Here is a 24,649-nt window from a genome sequence, read left to right on the forward strand (position 1 = left end):
TCAGGCAAGGCAATGACACTCAGCAGGATGGAGGCTAAGGAAGGGCTGCTCCTGCCCCGGTCCCAGCAGCAGGCCCGACTCTTGCCTAGTCCCACAGGACCTTGGCTGCGCCTCGAGAATCTGTCAGAACCGCCCTCCTGAGGCTCTGGCCTAGTAGCTGGTGGCCCAGGGGATGGACAGCTGCATCAGAGGCAGTGCACCCTCTCCAAGGGCAGAAAGGTCGCAGTCCTTTCCCAAGCTACCCGCCCGCTCTGGGCAGGGGGTGTTCTGCTCGTTTCCACATTTCTTACCACTTCCCAGCAGCGTGTGTGGGGCCTCTGGATATGGCTCCAAGGTTGGCTTAAAAACAACTGTGCATGTTCTTTTCATTGGAAACATAAGATGCTTTCAGAAGTATCTAAAATGCAGCTGGGCTAGACACCTTCCTGGCGGCTTGCTAGGCATCCTCTTCTTCACATGGTTGAAACAAAACTAAATGGAGAATTTTCTGTCTTGCATTTCCACTTGAAATTAATTCCTAAGCTCATCTTCTTACTATCAGATATTCAAACTCAAAATGTTCCCAGTCCCAAACACCAAGAGGTTAAAACTCGACTCCTAAACACCTTACTGGCAACCGCCTCAGCAGCTGCACGTTTAGGTCAGCTCCGGTGTCTCGCTTCCGAGTCAGGACGCTGGTATCTACCTGTGACTCCAGAGTGCAACCCCAGGCATCCACCACTGGCCTGCTCAACCAAGTGGGATCAACACTCACAAAGCTCCTGACACTGTCCAACCGTCTCCCCAGGACTGTTGACAGTCCCTGCCACCAACCCTGCTGCCACTCACTGTGCCAACAGGAACTGAACTCCACCTTTGCACCTGGGAAGAGGGTGCACTGAACAAGCCTGACCCCCACGCTGGCTGCAGTGCTAGGGCTCCCTTCATCCTCCTCTTGCTTTGATCTTGGCAAATGCGACGGGCGAGATGAGAACCCCTGTTTTCCCTTGCATGTACTTAACTGCTAATAAGGTGCAACATTTATTCATGTTTAATTCCCTTTGAATCATGTTCTCCCCTTACTTAATGATGTCAGAGCCCATATAAGGGGATAGACAAACGCCTGTGTGGAGTAAGGATATTATCCCTTTTGAGGAGCAACGCGAAGCCAAGCCAGTACCTGTGGCCCACACTGAGGCAGGGAGAGCCCTGGTTACCAGGCTGTGGCCTCAACAGCTGTCCCAGGAGTCAGCCCGATATGGACAACACACCTCCTCAAGACAGCCAGGGGTGGCGGCACCCACCAGCTGCTCCTGGCCTGCCACAGCCCCCACACGCCTGCGGTGCTCCTGCTCTTGGGCCCTTCCTAGGAGCCCTAGCTCAAAATCCAAATCAAAGTATTACTTGGCAGGCCATCTCATCATTCCTCAGCACGTCCCCAGCTGCTCTGTGAGTGTTCAATCGAGATGCCCCCGTACGCCAGGGAGAAGCTGTCCGCAGTCTGCAGGAGGCCCACTGGCTTTGGAGGACCCAGCCCCCATGGAGGTCACCAGCACTGCTTTGTGCTTCACACATCATAATGCCAGCAGCAACCTTGACCTGGAGCTGGCCTCCCCTTCCAGCCTCCACTCAGTGGCACCTGTGGGTAGGAAGAGGAATGGCTAATTACAGCCACTGAACCCATGGAGTGGGTCAATTCAGATGCACTCACCTACAGAGCCACCGTCAGTGGCAATTTCTAAACGTCCCAGAACTAAATGCAGCTGTGAAAGGTCACAGTATGTGTCAACTTGGCTCAGCCACATCAGCCAGATACTTGATCAAGCATTACTCCAGGTGTCTCTGTGAGCGTATTTTGTAGACGAGATTAGCATGTAAGTCAGTAGTCTAAGCAGATTATCCTGCCTAACTGGGTGAGCCCCATCCCACAGGTGGAAGTTCAACAACCAACAGACCGACTTCCCAGAGGAAGGAGGAATGCTGCCACTGACCACTTCTGAAGCTGTCCCCAGCCCAACCTTCAGACTTTAGATGGGCCCGTCTCCATAGTACAAGTTAATTTCTTAAAATAAACCAAGAAAGGGAGAGACAGCAATACAGAGTCAAAGATGGAAACCGAGAGTGAGATCAAGGGAAGGAAACACACACACACACACACCCCGCCCTCCGAGTTGTGTTTCTCTGGAGGACTCTGAATAACACAGTTGGTCACGAGACTTTGCTTCTAGGCACAAAAACATTCACAGCCTAGGAGCAGGAACAGTGCTTCTCAACAGCTACCCTAGCATGTAAGCATCTCAGAGTAGAAAACAGCCTTGTGCATGAAAATGTCCACTTCAAATGGCCAACGACAGAAAGCAGAAACAAAAATGCCAGTGATCCAACTACTCAGAGGAAATCTTTAGCAGGTCATGACATTCATCTGGGGGACAACCGAGTTGGTCAGGGCTCTGCAGAGAAAGAGCCAACGGGAGGAAAGGATAGAGATGGAGGCTTACACTGAGGAGCTGGTTCATCCATAGCAAAGGTCCAGAGCCCCGCACACTGGAGACCTAGGAATGCTGGTGATGTAATCCAGTTCAGGTAGAAGCCCGAGAACCAGGAGAGTGAGAAGTACATCCCTGTCCACAGGAGACCAGTGTCCCAGCTCAAGTTGGCGGGCAGAAGCAAACAGTTCCTCCCTTCCTTTGGTTTGTTCTAATCGGGTCCTCGAGGGACTACAAGGTGCCCACCCACACTGGGGAGGGCCATCTGCTCCACCGAGCCTACCCATTCAGATGCTACTCTCATCTAGAAATGTCCTCACAGAAATGATGTTTCATCTGGGCGTTCCACAGCCCAGGCAAGTGGGCCACCGTATCAACCATTATGCTGGCCAATCAATACTCGATTATATAAAAGCATGGAGAAGATTCGATACATAATCTTTAGAGTACAGCATATCCAACCCCCAATCCCAGGTCTGACACATTTCCACTCCAGGGAATCCTGCTCTCTCACCTAAAAAGCAGGCGGGATGCCCACTGACCTCACAGGGTTGCGTCATAAAGCACGTCACAGGTAATCAATAAACTCATACCACTAACACTAGCAGCAGTGCATAAGGATCAAAGCAAAAGTAAAGATAAGTACAGTCTCATGAAAAACACACTAATATTAGAACATGAAACCAGGCGCAGTGGAGCATGCCTGCAGCCCAGCCACTCGGAAGGCCGGGCTGCAGGACTGCGAGTTCAAGGCCAGCCTGCACAACGTAAGACCTAGTCTCAAAAAAATCAGAAGAACTTGGGATGTAGTAAAGTGGCATAGCATTGGCCTAGCACATGCAAGGCCCTGGGTTCGACCCCCAGAAACACACACAGACACACACACACAGAGCAACTCAGCTCCAGGATGCTTCAGGTATACAGTAAGACATGTTGATGCATATTCGTTTCACACTTCAATTGTCCAGATCACGAAGGCTGCTGTGATTGGCTTGGCATTGTTCTGGGTGAAGAGGAGACAGCGTAATAACTATCCCAAGAGTAGAACAGCAGCAGCTGACCTGCTGAGTCCCTTGCTGTGCCAGCACCTGTGACAAAGGCCAACATGCAGTATGTCACCCACTCCTCAATGCCCTACCAACAGGTGCTGCCATCCTCCCAGGTCTCGGATGAGACCAGAGGCTCTGGGTGTGTGGACACTCGTCAACCTCTTCCAAGTCCATGATCCCAGGTCGTCTAGACTCCAAGGTCCACACTCATCATTAACCAAGCTTTTCTGCTTCCCCTACCATGAGCCCCCGCCCTGAGCTTAACCTCCGGCAGCTACACGGGCAAGCAGACCGACAGGAACAGGACTGCTCTCTAGACCCAGTCTGTCGCCTCCAGAGCTTGGTAGCATGTGGCAAGTTGGAGATGAAGGAAAACCCAGTTCACGAAAACCTAAGACCTGTGTGCAAAGCAAGAACTTCAAGGCACATCCTGGCATTAATTTTGCATTAAGTCCCTTCAAATATACTCCCTTCCCCTCTTAGCTCTCAGGAGCATGGCAAGCTGCCATTACCACGTCCTAAAGACTGGAAAATGAATAATGCCCCAACAGATACCACACTGGGCTTGCTCCCTCCACTCCTGTAGAAGGAGAAAACGGGCAACACGCGTCCCTCTGTTGGACGCTCAGGTGGCACTTACTTCTCCGGGGAGCCCAGGTGGCCCGCACACTTCCTCCCCGGTGGCTTCCCGTACACATCATCCTCGTGTTCGTCCACGTCCTCATCGTCGATGCTCTTCACATCAAGCTTCTGGTACCCCAGCTCTCCATTGAGAGACAGAGAGTCGACTTTCCAGGAGTTGCTGCTCTGGCTGCCATTGGAGTTGGGCCCGAAGGGGCTTTCAAAGGCGGACATGATGTTGACCGAGGACCGGTCAGAGTTCTCCTCCGAGCTCTCCCCAGTCCCAGGGAGCTTTTTAAAAGCATCCCCAGGGGTCTGCTCGTCTTCCTCATCATCAAATGAGATAATGTTGGTCACCTTCTTTTTCTTCTTCCGCTCCTTTTTACATCTGCCATCTGCCAAAAGCAAAGTACAGCAAGATAAAGTGGGGAAGACAGAGGAGGCTGGGCCGGCTCACCCAGCCCCAGAGGTCTCCTCATGCTGCTGAGAAGTCAGACTACGCCTAGCTCGCCTTTTTAAATCCTTGAAGAACAGCCGTCTATAGAAGACTGAGCAAGATGGACATGGCCTGTACGTGAACACAACCCGGATCAGATGCTGGAACTGTCCCTTCTAGTGGTCACTTTGATCCCAAGGATGGCAGGCCAGACCAGGAAAACCAACGTGGGGGTGCAGCCGGCTTCACAGCCACAAATCCCCCTTGCCATGGGCCTGTGTGGTTCCTCCCACACAGGAGGGCATCCATTTCCATACCCCCTTCTATCTGGGCTGGCACAGTTCCTATTTTACCAATGGAATGTGACAAATAAACAACATCCGGCCCCAGAGCCTGGGCATCAAGAGGTCTCATGGCTTCTACTGTGCCCTGTTGGACTGCCTCCCTGACAGCACTACCCAAGGAGCCAGTCCAGCTGGCTGGAAGACGACAACCGTGTGCAGAACTGATGCCCCAGCACAATCCCAGGCACACAGGTGGGCCATCCTGGGTCTTCCAACTCAGCCACCAGCACTACCGCCACGAGCAAGCTGGAGTGAAATCAGCAGAAGTCCTACTATGCCAATTCAGAGTCATTTAAAAATGAAACATGGGGGCTTTAAGCCACCTCCTTTTATTATCATTTGTTACACAGCAAAGGCTACTGAACAGCAAGCAAGACTACCTTAGAGGTCAAAGCTAAGATGAGTCCATTTGTTCACCCATCAATCATTCGACTTGGATGTGGGACACTTTGAGCCAATTCCACAACTCCATGTAAGCCAAGGTGTGACCTGGCAATGCTTCAGCAGCACAGCACAGGTCTGAGACAATTTCAAAGGCTCTGGGTGTACACATTTGTGCCTTTGTTACACAAAGCCCTTAAGAGTCCTGTCTCCTATGTCTTGCACATGAGGTCTCTGCTCTAGAAGAAGGCAAGACAGGTTCATCTCTGTATTAAAGAGCCTATGGTATTCCAAGTTTTCACCATCATTAATAATTTCAAAGAGATAGCCACATTTATTGCCTTAAGGGATTTGGGGACACAGGGACTAGAACTTAAGCCAAAACTTTCCAGTTAAACCATAGCAATATCCAATGCTCCAGGGTTTTTTTGTTGTTGTTGTTTTGTTTTTTGGTACTAGGGATTGAGGCATTTTACCTCTGAGCCACATCCCCAGTCCTTCTTATTTTTTCTTGAGACAGGTCTTGCTAAGTTGCTTAGGGCCTCACTAAGTTGCCAGTTCTGGTTTTGAACTTGTGATCCCCCTGCCTCAGCCTCCCAATTCACTAGGATCACAGGCAGGCACCACCATGCCCAGCTATCATTAACTTCTTGCAAACCAACTTTCTTTTGCCTCCCCACACCCTCTAGTCAAAGCTGACCCAATCCTCTCTTCCCTCAGGCCTCCACTTAAACATCCTCCCAACACAGGAGAGACAAATAGTGTTCACTCTCCAAAGCATCTGTGATTGGTCTTCATCACATTTACCAAAAGGATACTTTTGTAATTTACCAAAAGGATACTTTTGTTAGGTAAATGCCACCTAACACATCCCAAAGGGAACTGCAAGCTCAGTGTGGGCGAGCTGTCCTAAGCTCGCTGCCTAACACACGGGACACCTCGACACCAGAGTGGGTGAACGAAGATCAAGCCCATGAGGTGCCTGTGGCAACCACACTCTCACTTCCCATTTGCTCTTGTCCCACTGTCTTCTGGGCTAAGTAAGGCTGCCAGATCCCTTTCAGAGGGAATGAAGGTAACAAAAATAAACACAAACACAAACACAAACTGAAAAATCAAGTGCACTGGACTTCATCCCCCTTGGAATGACTTCCAGATGACAAAATGTGTCCCCATCAAACATTCTCCTATCCTTAAAGGGACCCCCCCAACACATCCCTCGACTGCCTGTTCTTGCTTACCAGCACTGACGCTCTTGGACACGACAGGCAGCGGGTCCGTCTCCTGCTCGGGTTTGATGAGGATGGAGACAGCAGAGGAGGCTGTGATCTCCCTGAGGAGGCTGCTCACTCCCTGAGTGGATTCCTTCAGCAAGGAGGTCACATTCTGCGTCGATTCCTTTAAGAGGTCGGAGACGGTGGGCGCAAACTTACTCTGCCCATTTAAATCCTTGTTGTCAATGTTAATTGCGAAAAGTATGGAGTTCAGCCCTGAAGAAAAGAGGAAAGCCTGGAGCTTCTGCTACCGAGCAGTCCCCACCAACGTGAGGAACAGGATGGACAACCTAGTGCAGAGGACACACACTGATTTCCAACATTTATAAAACCTTCTGCAAAGCTGGCTCAATAGACGCCAGTTATCAGGGGACTGAGACTTTCCAGGTTTCCTCCCTGAAGGTCAGGAAGGCAGATGTCAATGAGTGTCACCCAGGAGTCGGTAAAGACACAAGGACTGGAGCAGACAGCCTGGAGTCGAACCCCAGCACAGCCACTTATGAGCTTTAGGCCTTAGCCTTTAGGCCTTACTCTCCCTGGGTTTCAGTTCCTTATCTGTATGATACGGACAATACTATCTCCCTCACATCGTCATGAGTATTACAGATTATCACATATCAAAAAAACCTTAGCTCGGTACGCCATCAAAATGTGCAGCAAGAGTGTCACTGTGATTACTTTAGATCAAAATGTGCACTGGTCACTTAAGGCCTACAAGGGGGGAATCTAGTTCAAACCCAAGTCTTCCTTCTCACCAGACAAGCCCTCAATATGCAAAGCTTAGTGGAAAGCTTTACAGGAATGAAAAGGAAGCAACCAGCCATTGGAAGAAAGACACCGCTGCCCACTTTTGCCTGGCTGGTTCCACCGCTCAGTCTTTGAGTGAGAAGAATGGTGAACGCCTGGCAACCCATCGGGTGCTGTCAACCCAGGGTCCCCATGCTGACGATCACACACAACCCTGTACCTCCGGTGACTCTCACAGCCCTACACCGCCAACTAGGAGCTCTCAGCATTTCCATCTCAGAGAGAAGGAGAGTAAAGGGGACAAAGCTGACAGGATCCAGCCAGCAGGGGAACAGCCCAATAAAAGGTAGGGTCCCCCTCCAACTCCCGGGCTCCTTACCTTATACCAGACAAGCCACAACCAACCCTCCAACCCAGGCTTTGTCTACCAGGGTATCAAATTCCAGACAAACGTGCCCAATGCTCAGTGTCACAAAGGAAGATCAGCAGCAAGTGACCCCATCAGTGAAGGATGGGAAATTCACAGCATTCCTCAGGGTTGTAAATCCATTCTCAGGCAGACCTCTCTGCTCACGAGGTCCCCAGGACCATCCCCCCTGGCCTTGTCAGGCTTACCAGCTGCCATGGTGGGAAGCATGCTAGACCTTTCTTCATCCATCACAAAAGACCAGTCTTCATAAAAAGTGCTGTGAAGTGAAGAGAAAAGGAAAAACTTCTGAAGAGTAGTTCTCTGCATCCACTGGCTAGATCACTGCATTCGAGGGCTTTCTGGAAAATCTGTGCCTGGTCAGTCACAGGGAAGATAAGGTATCTGAGGTCCCTGCTGGGTGAAGCTTCCACTATAAACAAAGTTCTGAACATGCATGTTCAACTTCCTTGTCGGCCCCCGAGACCTTAGGCTTTAGAGTACTGAAACAGACATATGTAAATGTGTTTATAAGGCAGCCAAGTACAGAGAACAGAGGGGTGACTTCCACTCAACCAAGGTTCCCAAGAGACAGACAGGAAATCCAAGCTGGCCCATGGGGCTTGCCTGCTATGACCACCAAGAAGAGACAACTTAAGAAAGAAGCTAGAGTGCCATAGTGCCATCAATCACAGCATTCGCTTATAATACCTGCCTGGGCTACAGACTCAAAAGTACAAGTTCTCCTGGAAAGGGTCAGGGGGCTAGAAGGGCCCATGAATCTGAACAGCAGTTGGGGTGGGAGGTCAGGAAGGCAATAGGGTCTTTCCAAGACAATCTGCCAATAAATGGTACAGCTGGGTTTAAAACAGGCAACCAAATACCCACAATGCCATGACACCCGCTACCACATCACAGCATTCTAAATTAATGGAGTCCAAGCTCAATGCTCAATTTTACTCAAGTCAAGTGAATCTTGAGTAGTCTGTAGTTCAGTGACAGACCAGAACAATTATTTGCTAACATGACTGAATACAATGAGCAGGAAGAGAGAAGAGACATCATTTCCAACATACTTACCTTGCACAATGTTAGTGGAAGCACAAACCCCAAGGTCAGGCTGCCATCTCACCTGCACCTGATTCTCCAAATGTGATCCTCTGAAATGTGAGCCATTTCCACGCATGTGAATGAACCAGGTTTCCCCACCCAAGACAGGCGAGTGTCAAATGATGGGTAAGTTCCACCGTGATTCTCAAGGATTTGCTGCAGCTTCCCGCTGCTCAATTTGTCTTTGGTACTGAGTATGCAGCTCTAAACTAGTCATCAGTAAGCCACAGGAAAGAGCTTCACAAAAACCCACCTTAAGAAACCTTAAAGCCAGTTAGTGCTTGGGAGGTGTGTTCTCAGTCCCTAACTCTGTCCCCAAGCAGCACACACATGGTCTCAGCATCAGCTGTCCTGGTTTCCCCAGCCTCCCACTTCAGAGTCACAGAGTCTTATATCGCTGGTAGTATCACAGGCAGCATGAATGGGAGAACTTCAGGAGTATTTGACAAGCCCTAATGCACAACCCAGAACACATGCACACACACACACCACTGGCAGCGAGGAGACCCAGTAGCAGAAGCAGAAGGGGAGACCTGAGCCAGGGAACACCTGGCAAGATACAAAATCAAGGAACCGCAACATGGTGCTGATGAAACGCCCATTTATTGAGTTAAAAATCTCAGTGTTAAGGTTGTATGCTTGCTGATGTGGAAGTTACTCAAGGAAGCAGGACAGGATTGGTCACTGCCCCCTTGTATCAGGTGATGTATGTCTGGTCCACCATTGTCAGAGGAGAAATTAACAGCCAGAGCCAGGGAGACCATAAATGTCATGAATATAAAAAAATGACAGGAAAAAATTCCAACATGTTAGAGTTATCTTTGTGTCAATTATGGGTGATTTGGGTTTTCACAGGTTCTACGACATTTTCAAATGTTAAGGAAATGGGCCACATTGCCTGTGCCACGCTAGTTCACTCTGCCTCCCATGAGAGCAGAAGTATGGCTGTGGGCAGCAGCTGCACAAGCCAGTGTTTACTCCAACCAGGTCTCCTTTCCCACCTCGGCTCTATACAAAGCAAACCAACGAAGCCTGGGTGCCCGAGATGAGAAAGCCAAGCACAGCACGACAGACATGTAGCACGAGGAAGACACAAGCTTGGTTGTCTCATGCCACTGAGGTTTTGGAGGTATTTGTTATTGCACCATAACCTGACCTATACTGAGGTCAATTTCTATTTATGATCAAGAAAAAAGGAACACATGATAAAATCAGAGTTTTTAATAACAAAAGACTTCCTCCCCCAACTTAAAACTTACCTATTTTTTTCAGTCACTTTAAAGACCAAATTAAAATTACACAAAGCGAAGAACAGACTGTGTCCTAAGACAGCTGCTCCCTCCGCACCCCGAGGCTTACTGATAACAAGTACAGAGCAAGTGGTGGCGACAGGCAGGTGCCATGCAGAGTCTGCTAAAGGCATTCAGGCATTCTCACACCAAGTGTCCCCCCAACACAGCCGAGAAGACAAGGCTGCAGAAGGGAACCCACTTGCACCCCAGGACTGGGATGCAAATCCACAAGCGTGGCTCCAGATCCGCCTGCCCAGCCAGCCCGCCCCGCGGCCCCAGGCTGGTACCTGAGCCTGCCGTGGTCAGCCAGCAGCGTGTGCAGGTAGCGCTCCAGCGAGTGCTCGTTGAGGGCGCAGCGCAGCCAGGCGCGGCCCCGCCCCGCGTCCGAGGTGATGTGGCGCAGGGAGTGGAAGCGCTGCAGCTCGTGCCGGTTGAGGACCTCCTTCACGTAGTGCCAGAACACGGGCTCTGCGGGCAGAGGCGATGGCTTGTCACTCAGAGCGCTGGTCCCCACGCAACCGCTGAGGATTGTGCAGGTCACTTCCTCGGCACAGCGAGGGTGGGGAATAAAGAACATCCAAAATGCAAACGATCCCCAAACACGCCATCCACTAACGTCCTCAAGAAGCCCCTTCCAGGCTTCCCCTTACACACCCTTTTCAACACCTGTGGCAGGTGAAGTCATGATCCCAAAGATCCACATCCTAATCTCTGGGAACCACGAATGTCACCTTGCACAGCAAGGAGTCTTTCCAACTGTGGTTAATTTAAGGTCCTGGAAAGAAGGATCTTACTGAATAACCCTGCGGGCCCAACAGCACAAGCATCTTCATGAGGAGGCAGAGATTTGACCCAGGAAGTGGTGATGTGACCAGGAAAGCAGAGATTGGAATGATGCATCCACAGACAAAGAAGGCTGGCAGCCACCAGAAGCTTGAAGCGACAAGACCAGCTCTGCCCCAGAGGCTCCGGCAGGAGCCAGCCCTGCCATCATCTTGACCTTAGCCCAGTGAAGCTGATCTTAAATTTCAGGCCTCCAAACTCCAAGAAGAGAGTTCTGTGATGTTTTTAAAGCCACCCATGTTAAGTCAGAAACAATGGCATGTCCCTGCAGTTCCAGTTGCTGAGGCTGAGACAGGAGGATTGCTTGAGCTAGCCTCAGCAAACAAAGTGAGACCCTGACTCATTTTAAAAAAAAATCCAACTTTGCAGTAATTTGCAGTCAAAAAAATGATAAATCATACTGTATGATTATACATGCACATATGCATAATTTTGTATCCTAGCCATGCATGGTGGTGCACACCTGTAATCCCAGTGACTCTGGAGGCTGAGACAGGAGGATTTCAAGTTCACAGCTGGCCTCAGCAATTCAGCAAAGGCCCTAAGCAACTTAGCAAGATCCTGTCTCAAAATAAAACATAAAAAGGGCTCAGTAATTAAGCCACCTTGGGTTCAATTCCCAATACCGATAACAATTTTGTATACTAGTTCATTTGTGTAGATCACGAACATTTTCCTGCCACAATTGTCTTTGAAACATGACTTTGATGGCTTCCAAGTGAATACAATGTAGTTATTTCTCTGTTACTAAGAAAATGATACGTTGCCAACTTACCCTCTATACAGTAAAGAGCATCCTTGTTTATGTAATTTATTGATTTTTAATTTTATACTTTATTATTCATCATTGTCATTTATTTATAATTAGTTATGTAAATAACTGTCCTCATTTCTAGTGCCTTAAGAGAGTCTGCTACATGCTGGATCACCAGGTCTGAGGATGGGCCGGATTTAGGCTTTACAGGCAAGGTAAGCCAGTCTTTACCCTGTAGTCTTCGTCCTTCCAACTGCCGGCACCTCCTCCAGTCCACCCTTCCCATCCTCATGCCCAGACTTTCCACAGCTGTACTTACCACACCTCGTTTTGTCAATTTTCTTAACATCGGCTCATCAACACTTTTTAGAGCTGCCCATGCTAAGGGTCACAGCAGCTACTCTTTATTCACTGACCATCAACTATGCACCAGCGTCGTACCCAATACTGCCATCTGACCTCAGAACCAAGGCCATCTCCGTGTCAACGCCAATGTCCCAGGCCTGGGCCAGTGAAGAGCATGCCCAGAGACACACAACTGGTATGGTCCAGCTCAACAGGCGCTTGGACCCAACTGCAAACCACAAACAGCACTCCGCCTTCTTCAAAACGAGCACAAGTGCCGAGTCCACACATCAAGTGCCGAATCCAAGCGAGGAAATGCTGCACTTCTGCATCCAGTTCCAACTTCCAGCCCCTCACTCAACAGCCCAGACCCCTCAGAGAATCGGTCTTCGAATTCACCTCTTAGAAGGACCAATACTGATGGACCAAGCCACCCTCAGGGATCCTTTTGAAGAGACTCCCCAGAACAATGAAACTGAGGAGCAACTGGCTCAGGACAGTCCCGTCTCAATCCTCCCATGTTCAACTCACCTGCTGCCCAAACCACACAGTGTACAAGATGGTATTTTTTTTTTCCCACTCTCAGAATGGGAATGTGGGAGAGCAATGTCCAAGGCCAGCAGGCCAATAACACATTTCCAAATACTCAGCCAGCCACCTGTATTTCCATCACGCTGCGGATCAAGTGACTCTCACCTGCACTCCGACTTTCTCAAAAAATGCAACCGCCTCCCTCTGACCTTGAACGCTCAGGAACCCTTCACTGTGTGTTTTCTCCTTTCAATTTTGTAAACTGCTTACTGCCACAGAATCCTTTAAAAGCTTGTCAGAGCAACCAACTCCAGGAATCATCCCAGTAGGGTTCCGCTTCCACCGCCAGAATTAATGCAGTCTATTTAAAGTGCAGCTCACCTGCCATTTAAAGCAGGCTGTGTCCACAATTTAATGTGGGAATATATACTGATCTGCTTTGAAATGTGGGATAAGTTCCCAAAGTGTGCAAGGGCTTATGGTTCTCACAACACCTGAAAGCCTACTGCCAACAAAACCAAGAGCCAGGAAGGGATGGTGTGGCGAGCTTTCTGGGGTACTCATTAACAGACGATGACTGGCAGCACAGTCTGCCAGCTCCTAACAGGCCTCTGCTCTCCTCAATGATGCCAAGAGACTACTAGGAAGACAAATGCCCAGGTTCAGATTATGACCCCGGCACTGTGTGACCTTGGGTGCCTTACCTTGTCCTCTATTTTCCTCATCTGTACAATGGGCATGATAGTATCTATCTCTAAGGTTTATTATAAAGGGAATATGAGAAAGTGTCAACCAATAAATGCTATGTGTTAGCCATAATTAACACACCTGGCATATAATTGGTGTTCAATGAATATAGCCATTAATATTACCACGCTTGAAGCAAAAGCCCAGGGTGAAGACAAGCCAACAGCACCCCTCCTTCCTTCCTCTGGTCACAGCTCCCCACTTGCTCGAGGAACATGTACCACTGAGTCCTTGTAGAGTTGCCTTCACTACTACCCCTGCACCACCTCCCCGGGCGGCAGCTAACCCAGGCTGGCCATCACCAGGTCACAGCAGGGCACACAACTCATCCTCGTCCCGGCCCCATTTGATGTTTTATTCACTGTGGCTTTTTCACATTAATTTTAATTTGAAAATATTATGTTGAATGCAATTTTTTTGATACTCAAATTTTGTGAAAGATAGGGTCTCCCTAGTCTCACATGAGTCCTGGCCTGGACCACAGGATCCTCCACACGTCTACCTGATGCACTGGGAAAGGTCTGGTGGTCTTTCTCGAACAGAGAGCAGCAAACTGGAGTCTGGGACCCAATTCAGCCACCACACATTTGTGTGTCGAGTTTCCTGGATCGCAGCCACTCCCAGTGGCTCACATGTCATCTGTGGCTGCCTTCCTGCTACGACAGCAGGGACATGTAGCCACACTTGAGGGTGCATGGTTCGGAGTCCAAAACGTGCACTATCTGAGCCCGTAAAAATTTTGCTGACCCCGGTTCTTGAAGTAGACCCATTGATACTGCAAACCTGGACCCACCTGGGGCCATTTTTCCTGTATCTCATAGAGACACCCAATTGGGAAGATCTTAACCCACAAAGGAGAGATGCTGAGGGAGACAAACAGACCTGGGGAGACCGTGGGCCCCAGAATCCAGCTCCATTCCTGTATTTCCTAGTTACTTCAGCCAAAAAGTACCTTTGGTGGAAAGGACTTTCTGTGTCTTGCAACCAGCTAACGGGTAGGACAGTGAGACAGGTCTGTTCTCTGACCATCTGAGGATCATCTGTTCAGGATGGAGAACATGGAGTAACGCCTGTCCTCCAGAGCCTGGGTGGGGTGCATGTCACCAGGGACAGCATCACTCAACACGAGCAAAGCACTGCTCAGTGAGAAACAGCCACACACAGGACCTGGGCTCCTCGTAAACCAAGGACATCTTTTTCTCACATAACTAGATCAGGGGTAGGGAGCAGGCTCAAAGGCTTTGTCAGGCCAAAATCTTCACTCTGGACCCAAAGCTCATCACCACAGAGGACTATCACGACTCTGGGTATCACAGGGGACAGGAAAGTCAGCTCTATTACCCCTTTTATGGGGCGAGTAAGTAATCCCAGGAAGCTACAGGGAGCAGGGAGAGTGGAAGAGAAAACGCCAAGACCAGCATCATCACTGGCCATCGCGACCTGATGAAGGACATGCCACAGCCCAAGCAAAACCAGCATTGCTTTAACCAAAGCAGAGGAGGCTGGACGTGAGGCAGGACACTAACAGGACCGGCCCAACAGGCAGGCACCATTCTAGGGACACAAGGCAAACCAAGGCTGGTGGGCAGCTCAGTGGTAGAGAACTTGCCCAGCATGTGCGAGGCCCCGGGTTGTGCCCCCAGCACTGGGTGGGCACTGGGTGAATACAGGTGCTTCTGGATGCCAGGAACACCCCAATCTAGACAAGCCCCGATGGAAGGCAAGCGGATCTATAAAGCAGTTTCCAACAAGAGGCAATAGTCTTGTCCCTTAAACACCCTCCAAGAGCCACCAGACTGCCTCCCCAAACTAGAGAACAGGGACTGTGGTTTAAATATGAACCACACATAATGTAAGCCATGGCTTTATTACAAGGCGGGGACTTGAGCTGCAAGCAAGGCTTCTAAACCGCGCATCTCGTCTCGCTGCCTTTCAGGGGCATACCCCAGCCCCAGGCCAAGAGCCATTTCCATTCTGAGAGAAGAAAAGGACGTATGGGACTTACGAGCTGGGTAACTACAGCTTGGAAACTGACCACTGATCTCAAATCCAAGTCTCTGTTTATGGGACATCAAGAGTCAACACCTCTGAGATGGCCAGAAGTTCCATCAGCCCAAGAGCTACCGGTCCAGCTACAGCAGAGCTCAGCACCTGGAAAGTCTCACGCCCCTTACAGGCCCAAGCTCCCTGCCACCCCAGATGCCAAGGACTTTCCAAAGGACCCTGGGGACATCCCTGTCATCTCATGACATGTGGGTTCAGACCTAGCCCAGGAGGAACAGCACCCTGGCTTCTGTCTCGAGGCCAGTCGTTCCCACCAGCTGGTGACCGTTCCCATGAGCACCCTGCACACAGCTCAGTATGGCATCTGCACTCAGGCAGACATCCTTCCAAGGTCTTTTCCACCAGAAGTAGATCTGCAAGCTGATGAAAACAAACACCAAGAGGAACTGAAAGCACCACAGGGAGGGGACAGTGGCAGAGTGGACTTCCCCTGACATAAGAATGTGCCCAAGGCTCTCCTGGCACATGCAGCTTCCTCCAAAATTAATTTTCTACAGAAATGAAATTGCTGCCCAACGCGACTCAATGAAGCAAAATATAAACCCTGCTTTGATTTAAAGTGCAATCAACCATTTTCAAAAATCCCCTCTGAGGATGAAGAAGAATGGTTTCTCTAATGTTACAGCTGGGGGTATATTAATCCACCTGCTTCCAAATGACTGAAGATATGATCAGAAGGAAGGCAGGGGGTTAGCCTCCCCCAAAAATGGGAAGCAGGTCCTGAAATCCTTATTGGATCATCCACCATAGAGATGGCTAGGTTTCTACAATGGACCCCGTCCCTGACCTTCAAGAGACAGAAGCACCCAGAAAAGCAGGGAGGCTGTCAGAGGTCTGAGGAGAGAAGGGACAGCACGATCCGATGGAACTGGGTGGGGAGATCACATAGGACTTTTCCGAAGAACACAGCGATATACCACTTCAGGTCAATTAGGATGGCTCTTAAAAAAAAAAAAAAAAAAAAAGTCAGTGGAGAAGTGGAACCTCGTGCGCCGCTGCTCCAGGGCGCAATGGTGCAGCTGCCGTGGAGAACAAACTGGCGGTTTCCCAGAACTTCAAACACAGGACTACCAGCTGATCCAGCGATTCCATTTCTGGTGTGTCTTCAGTTCTTTCAGCAGAACTGGGGAAGCCATGGCAGGACACACGTCCTGGGTCCCAATTCCAAAGCAGACCCATCAGAGAGGTCAAGGTCATGGGGGTCTGTTAAGAAGATCCTCTGCCTAAATGGAGAGGGGGTTAGAAGATCAACAAATGCAGGGCTTTGTAAAGAACTAGTTCAGGAGCCAAGAGGAGGAGGAGGAAGCTGGAAGGAAGCCAGAGGGCTGCCCTGGGAGCTGGAATAAGGGCACAGCCACCACAGCAAGAGACAGGTGAGAATGGGCGATGGTGAGGAGCTAGGCCTGGAGACCGATTAGCTGCAGTATATCCAAACAGACCCACTCAGGAGAGCTGGAGGGAATGGGCTAGGCCCAGAGATAAAGCTGCCAGACTAAGCGGCACAGTGACTTCAGTCCTAGGTGGCTCAGTAACAGCAACTGTGTCTCCAACACCTTCTGAGCCAAGCCTATCTGCTGAAATCGACCACCAACACACAACCTGATGATGACACATTAGTTTATAAGAACATCAAATTTCAGTGTCATGACATCAAAGACTAAAACCTACAGCAATTTCCTCTCCTTTCCCCAGGAAAGTAATTCATTCTTCCACGCCACATTCTATGTAGGCTTATTGGGCTTCCAATGGCCATGAAGTCCACCAACTTCATGCCAAGCCTTTGTAGAGGTCTCTGGGTCACTTGTACTTATTTTTTTGTTTCATTCTTCAGAAATTAATCACTTCCCACAGGGTGTGGTGGCACACACCTGTGATCCCAGCAGCTTGATCAGCTTGATCAGAAGGATCAAGAGTTCAAAGCCAGCCTCAGCCACTTAGCAAGGCCCTAAGCAACTCAGTGAGACCCTGCCTCTAAATAAAATACAAGATAGGGCTGGGGTTGTGCCTCAGTGGTCAAGTGCCCCTGAGTTCAATCCCCATACACACCCCTCCAAAAAAATTAATCACCTGCCTATAGCACTCCAGAGTGACCCTGTGTACAGTACCTCAGGAACCATGAAGTGCAGTACTGTGCACACCGAATCATGCCCTTCCCTTCCAGCCAAGGTGAACTCATGTACTGAAAAGCCCGTCTATTCCCAGACACTATGCCAGGAGCTGGAGAATAAGAGGAAGCCAAACAGACATGGCATCCACCTTCACAAAGCTTACCATTTCAGGGGAACACAGACAACAGACTACTGAACATGAGATGGAAAACTGTGGTCTCTCCTATCCTTGCAAACTTTTTCTGTGAAGGGCCAAGGAGTAAATATCCATGATAGGCCAGATGGTCTCTGTCATAGTTCTACCTAAAAGCACCCACAGGCAGTATAATAATGAATGATTGTGCTGTGTTTCAATAAAACTTTATTAACAAAAACAGGCAAAAATTGCTCAACTCTGCTCTGCATAATCCTACCTTACTTGGTACTTGCTGCATAATTCATTCATGAATTCAGAGTGGGAAAGTCAAGGTCTTTGATGTCCCTCCTTCTGGAAAGATCACAGATAAAAGCAGGAGCTTCAGAATCACAATCACATAAACCCAAGTAGGAATCCCAGCTCTGCCATGGGCTAGCCCTACAAGATGAGTCAATTATTTCACTTCTTCAGGCCTCCTTTTCTTCATCTGTAAAATGGGGACTTAACCATTCATTATGCACACATTTAAGGAACAAAATGGAATAAGGAACAGGAAGAGTCACAGGAGATGGCTGGTCAATAATCAAAGATCAGAAAACATCCAGGCATCGTTTCTAAGATTTACATGAAAAATCACATCATCCCTCCCACTTCTGGAGGAAAGTCTTTCTTTTTTCTTTTTTTTTTTTTTTTAAGTCATCTTGCTTCCCCCTGTTGTTTCAGTTAAAAATGTTTTTGGATTCAAGTACAAAAAGACCCAGCTCAAAATGGCTTGGCATATTAGGGAACGAATGATCCCACACAGCATTAAATGCAGAGTAGGGCGGCTCCAGAGCTGGTTAACCCCATGGCTCAGGGAAATCATCAGAATCAGGTATATTCCGTCTTTCTGAATGGCTATCCTTGGTGTACTAGCTTTTGTCCCAGACTTGCCCCTCTTCATGGTCACAAGATCACCTCCTAAGTCCCAAACATCACACAGTCTCACACACCACCCAAGACAATAAAATAAGTTTTCTGTGTCTCCTCTAAACAGTGAGGAATTTCTCTGAAGCCCCTCACTGTAATTCTCCTCCCTTCTCTGGCTAGAAATGAGGCTCATGTCTATTCCTAAACCACCTCCTGGCAAGCTGGTAATTATTATGGCTAGTCCAATCTGATCCAGATTCTCTCCCTCTGGAACTAGAGAAGAGCCCTCCAGCTACCCCTTAACCCCTGACCACCGACAACTGCAAGGAGGGAGGACACTAGAGAGGTCATGGCCCACTTCGCCAGCAACCACGCAGGCTAACGTGCATAACTGGACAGCAATGCTTGTGCAGGCTGCAGGACCAGACTCCAACCCAGACTCCCCTCACATTGGTCACCATGTAGATCTGGCCACTGGTCAAAGTCAGAGGAGACGCTGTTTCAAGACATGGTGACCCCACTTCCAGGGTCTGAATCCAAACCAGTCTTAAAGGACACATACTGGGGACTCCACCCTTGGTGGAGTAAGAATTGCAACCATCTATTCAAGGGGACTGGAATTTGGGTGGACACTGCTTCCCACACCCACCCTGGACAAGTCATAGGGAGTTAGTGTTTTAAGTGCTGTATTAGTCCATTCTCTGCTACAGTAATGGAAATATCAGAAGCTATCTTAAGAAGAAAAGCTATTTATCTAGTAAACAATTTCGTAAGGCAGAAAACCCAAACAGCATGTTGCCAGCTCAGCTGAGGGACCGTAGCTGCATCACGTGGCGGATGGCAAGAGCACACGTGAGGGGGAGAGGTCGTACTGAAAGACAGGAAGCCAGAACCCTGGGTGGGGCCAGCTTACCCATTATAACAACTCCCTGGAGAACAAACTCAGGGGTCCCTAGAGAACTGCTTCAAACCTTCCGAGGACAGCACCCTCCCACTAGCCTTGAGCTACCCGTGTCTTAACTGTGCCACACTGAGGACCAGGCTCCCAACACAGGAAACTTTGGGAACACCCTCAAGTCATATCTGCATTCCCAACATTTCATAAGTCAGGGACATTTAGGAAAAACTCTCCACATCAAAAAAACAAATAGAAACCCGAATGCTAGGCCCCAAACCAAAACCAAAACCACCAAACAGGCAGCACCTTTGAGTGCAGAAGGTGTAACACAGACACTGATTAAAATCACCACTAAACTTAAAGGAAGCTGCATGAAAACTCCCTTTTCAGGCTTTGTATCAGACGGAAATGTGGTGTCTGAAGTATAGAGAAAAAAAGATGGTGGTCACATGCCAAGGCACATTTGGTAATGGGGACGGGCAGACAACAAAAGGTGTCAATGCAGGGAACACATTCAGATGGATGCCCTAAGCAATAAGGCCAAAAGCTAGTTTGTTTTTTTGTTTTGTTTTTTTGGCAAATTAAGACAAAACTGTTCCCAGATTTGGAGCCCATTTTGCTCTTGAGGCTTCTTCCAGGTGTGACTAGCTTGGGCCCTGGCTGCTTTGCTGTCCAGGTGTGGAGCCTCAACCAGGCATCTCAGGAGGACTGGCCAGGACCCAAGATGGTCACACTGCTGGCCAACCCCAAGGCCACATGCATGCAAAGACAACATGCAAGGACCATCAGGAGGCTGGAAAATATGACTGAAGAGATGAAAGACTTTTATGTTGTATAAAATTTACACAACCAAGCTCAACGAACTCCCAGCAGGATAAAGAAACCCACACCTCAATACACCACAGCCCAGCCTGTTGAAAGCCAAATATCGAGAGGACTTGCTGAAGGCGGCAGGGGCGCCGACCTGATTAACAGCTGCCTTCTCATCAGCAAGAAGAATGGAGACCAGAACCATAAATGGCCATGAGGGGCTGTGGACATGTGCCAAAAATGGACTCTGGTGACAAATGCACAACACTACAGTTACACTCGGAGGATAAATTCGATGGTGAATAAATTGTACTCCAAAAAAGCTGGGGTTTATGTAAGTTTATGTATTTACTTTTTTAAAAAAAATTTTAGTCATTAATGGACCTTTATTTTATTTATTTATATGCAGTGTTGAGAATCAAACCCAGGGCCTCACACATGCTAGGCAAGTGCTCTACCACTTGCACTTTGATCTCAGCCCAATAAAGTTTAAAAAAAAAAAAAATGGGTGACCACCTCTCCTTCCACCCAGCAGGAGGTTCCAACAAGGATTGGGTGCACACAACATGGAAGAAGGCCATCACCAGCACCTGGCCACACCAGAACCTGATCTCACTTTCTGCCCCCAAAACTGTGAGAAACATTTCCGTGGCTTAACTAATGATTGATTTTTTAATAAAAAAGCCACAATCCTAAAATGTTATATTAAGATGATCAGTAAGTACTAAAATTATACACCAATAGAACTAAAACTTTAAAAGCAAGACATTTCCCTTAAAACACAACTTATCAAAACACATGAGTAGAAAATAATACTGCTATAGCTACTGAAGAAAATAAATTTATAACAGGAAACCTTTCTACAGAGAAATCTCCAGTTCTACCTTCATCAGTAAATCATTCCAACTGAGGAATAAAAATGCCAATTACATACAAACTTATCTTGAAATAGAGGAGGGGAAAAAAAATACTTCTCAACTTGTTTATGAGGCTGGCATAAATCTGATCCCAAATAAGGACAAGGAAATTCCAAGAAAATAAAAAGTTAATCTACTTTTGGCAAAAATCTAAAAACAAACTCAGCAACACATAAAAGAATAATACATCATTACCTAGTTAGGTTTAGTCTAGGAATGCAAGAGTGTTTTAACACTCAGAATTTAGTCTCAATAGATACAGGAAAAGCATTTGATAAAACTCAGCACCAGCCCATTGGGGGAAAAAAAAAACCTCTTAACAATGAATTCCAGGAGTCAACTCTCTAATCTGATAAAGTTTTGTTTCTAAAATCAGGAATAAGACAATATGGCCATATTTCCATTGCTATTCAACACATAACTGGAGGTTCAATGGAGTAATAAAGAAAAAGAAACAATGGAAAGAAAAGAAAAAACAATTACATAAGTAAAAACTCCAAAAACATCTCTATATAAACCACTGTAATTAACCAGTGACATTAGCATACATGACATAAATTAGATGCATGATCAATTTATAAAAAGCAACTGCCTTTCTATGTACCACCAACAAATAACAGAAAATAACGCGTGTGTACCAAGATCTGGGGATGGAACCCAGGGGCACTGTACCACCGAGCTACATCCCCAGCCCTTTTCTGTTTCCTATTTTGAGATAGGGTCTTGATAAGATGCCCACCCTGACATCAAACTTGCAAACCTCCTACCTCACCCTATAGACTAGCCAAGACTCCAGGCGTGTGTTGCCACACCTTACAACTTTTTAAAATATCACTTATAACAGTATCAAAAGAAAATCTCAAATCTCAGGGAATAAATCTAACCAATGTTTACAGAAACCTACAAAACAGATAATAGAGAGGGCTTAAATAAAGAAGGGCTACCCTGTATTCACCGACTGGAATATTCAACATTATTAACATGTGAATTCTTCCCAAAGTGATCTACAGATTCAATGCAATCCCAAACAAGATCCCAGCAAATTGTGGAGAGAGGGGGCGAGATAGGGGGAACTGACAAGATGATTTGAAAATGCATCTAAAATGCAAAAGGCTAAGAATAGTCACAACAACTTGAATAAATCCAGGACTTACACTTAACAGATATAAATACTCTTCACTAAAATATGGTATTTAGGACAAGGTGTTATTGACATAAGGATAGACTAATAGAAGAAAAAATTCAGAAATCTAAAAATATATGAACACCTGATTTATGACCAAAGTGATACTTCCAGGCAGTTGAGAAAGAATAGAGCTCAGTCGACTGGGTATCGATAGAGGAAAAAAATTTTTTAAATATGGCCCTCTAATATGCCACATACAAAAATCAAATGCTAAGTAACAAAACTAGAAAATCAACAACTTTGGAATAAGCAACAATTTCTTAAGCAGGACAGGAAAGATAGATCAAGGAGATGACAGATAAATTAGGCTACCAAAATGAAGTCCTTCTGTTCACTAAAAGATATCATCAGTAGGAGTGAAAGGTAAACTACAGAGAAAAGATGTTTGCAGTGTTTGTATCCTAGGAAGGACCTGCATCAAAAATAAATCAAGAACGCCTACAAATCAGTAAGACAGCAACTCAACAGAAAAACAGGCAAAATATTTGACTTCACAAAAGATGATATCTTCACAAAAGATGATACCTGAATGTCAAATAAGCATAAGAGACAGCATCAGCAGCATTAGTCATCAGGGGATGACAAAACCACAGTGAAACACTACCCACCCTCAGGACAGCATCAAGTGCTGGCAGGAATGTGAAGCCACTGCATGAGACCGACTGCCAACAAACACGTCGTCTGCAGTGACCAGTCTCCAGCGAAGCTCAGGGTGCATGTGACCAGTCTCCAGTGAAGCTCGGGGTGCACGTGACCAGTCTCCAGTGAAGCTCGGGGTGCACACGTCCTCTAATTCCACTCCTGGACCCAACTGAGATGCACCAAGATGTTCAACAAACCACTCGTACAAAAACTATCCGGCAGCACCACTCATAATAGCCCCACGCTGGAAATGGCACTAATGGCATCAGTAGTAAAGCAGAAGAATAAACCGTAAAACACTCAATGCCAGTGATGGCAAAGGAGCCACTGGCCCACCACCGATGACACAGCAGAAACTTACCAAACGATGTCCAGGGAAAGAAACCTGAAACACACTTAAGTTATGTTCAGTCAGGCAAAACAAATCTAGTGTGAGAACTGAGTAGCAGCTAACTTTGGAGAAGGGAGTACAGTAGCTGGTAGAGGGCATGAGGGGGCTTCCGGGGTGCTGACCATGTGCCTGATCCCAGACAGCATAACCTGAGTGGATCTGTTTGTTTATCAAAGCTCAGGTTAAAAACAGGCATTGCAGTGCTGGGGTTGTGGCTCAGTAGCAGAGTGCTTGCCTAGCTTGTGTGAGGTACTGAGTTCGATCCTCAGCACCACATAGTAAATAATAAGGTTATTGCACCCATCTACAAATAAAAATAAAAAAAAAAAAAAAAAAAACAGGCATTGCAGCCCTCCTTCAGCACCCAGGCAGTAATGGGACTCCAGAAAGCCCCATGATCACAATCTTAACATGTTCAAAAATGATTTCTTCTATACTAGGCATGACCCCCAAAGAGTCAAAGTAAAATATCAAAATGTATTTTCCTCTTGACCCTAACAGTAAGCAAAACAGCGCTGTGCAGTAAATGGCAGCCTACGCTCCGTCTCAAGGTCAGGGTCACTGGAAGAGATGGAGACTGGTGAAGGAGCGCTCATCTGCCCCAACAGAGCCAGGCACTGTTCCACGTCAGCCAAGGTCGCCAGAGACACAGACTACAGCCTAAGGAAAGCTAGAAGTCCAAAACTCAACATGAAATTCCACAATTTTTAAACACCAACAACAGTAACAATGTAAGCACCAGTTCCTAAACCCAGTCTCCCCAGTCCCTAATCCCAGAGGCCCAGACGCAGACATGCCCCAGCGGGCACTCTGCAGCACCTACTCCACTGTGATTTTCAACAGCATCATTTTGCTCAGTTATTACTGAGACTCAACTTTTTTCTGTTCCGAAGGTTGTGGCTCAGTGGTAGAGTACTCGCCTAGCACATGTAAGGCACCAGGTTTGACCTTCAGCACCACATAAAAAAATAAGGGCTGTGGCTCAATGGTTAAGCACCTCTGGGTTCTATCCCTGGTACAAGAAAAAAAAAAAAAAGTTTGAAGGGTACTATTCTTTATCTGTTAATAGAATTGATACAAGAGCACCCTGTATTAATTCGCCATTATTTTTTCTCTATCACTTTTAATTTCCATAACTGAACCACAGCACTCTAAATAGGAGCAATAATGGGCATCAGTCAGAGATGGGACGAGCTGGGCAGAGCCGGAATTTGAAGTCAGTCTACATTGAATGAGAATCCTC

General features: G+C 47.6%; 1 protein-coding gene across 3 annotated transcripts in view; it reads right to left on the reverse strand.

Moving 5' to 3' along the window:
• The window catches only part of Snx29 (sorting nexin 29), a 394,118-nt gene that overhangs the window by 329,591 nt on the left and 39,878 nt on the right, over positions 1 to 24,649 (reverse strand). For 2 of the 3 annotated variants that reach the window (XM_047532903.1, XM_047532904.1), the window contains 4 exons: positions 10,413 to 10,593; positions 7,933 to 8,003; positions 6,538 to 6,786; positions 4,155 to 4,530 (listed from right to left, as the gene is read on the reverse strand). In XM_047532903.1, the coding sequence (XP_047388859.1) occupies positions 4,155 to 4,530; positions 6,538 to 6,786; positions 7,933 to 8,003; positions 10,413 to 10,593 (877 nt within the window). The remainder of the gene's footprint in view (positions 1 to 4,154; positions 4,531 to 6,537; positions 6,787 to 7,932; positions 8,004 to 10,412; positions 10,594 to 24,649) is intronic. The other variant, XM_047532905.1, reaches the window with a different exon arrangement.

The sequence above is a fragment of the Sciurus carolinensis genome, chromosome 18 (genome assembly GCF_902686445.1).
Source record: "Sciurus carolinensis chromosome 18, mSciCar1.2, whole genome shotgun sequence".
Classification (NCBI taxonomy): domain Eukaryota; kingdom Metazoa; phylum Chordata; class Mammalia; order Rodentia; family Sciuridae; genus Sciurus; species Sciurus carolinensis.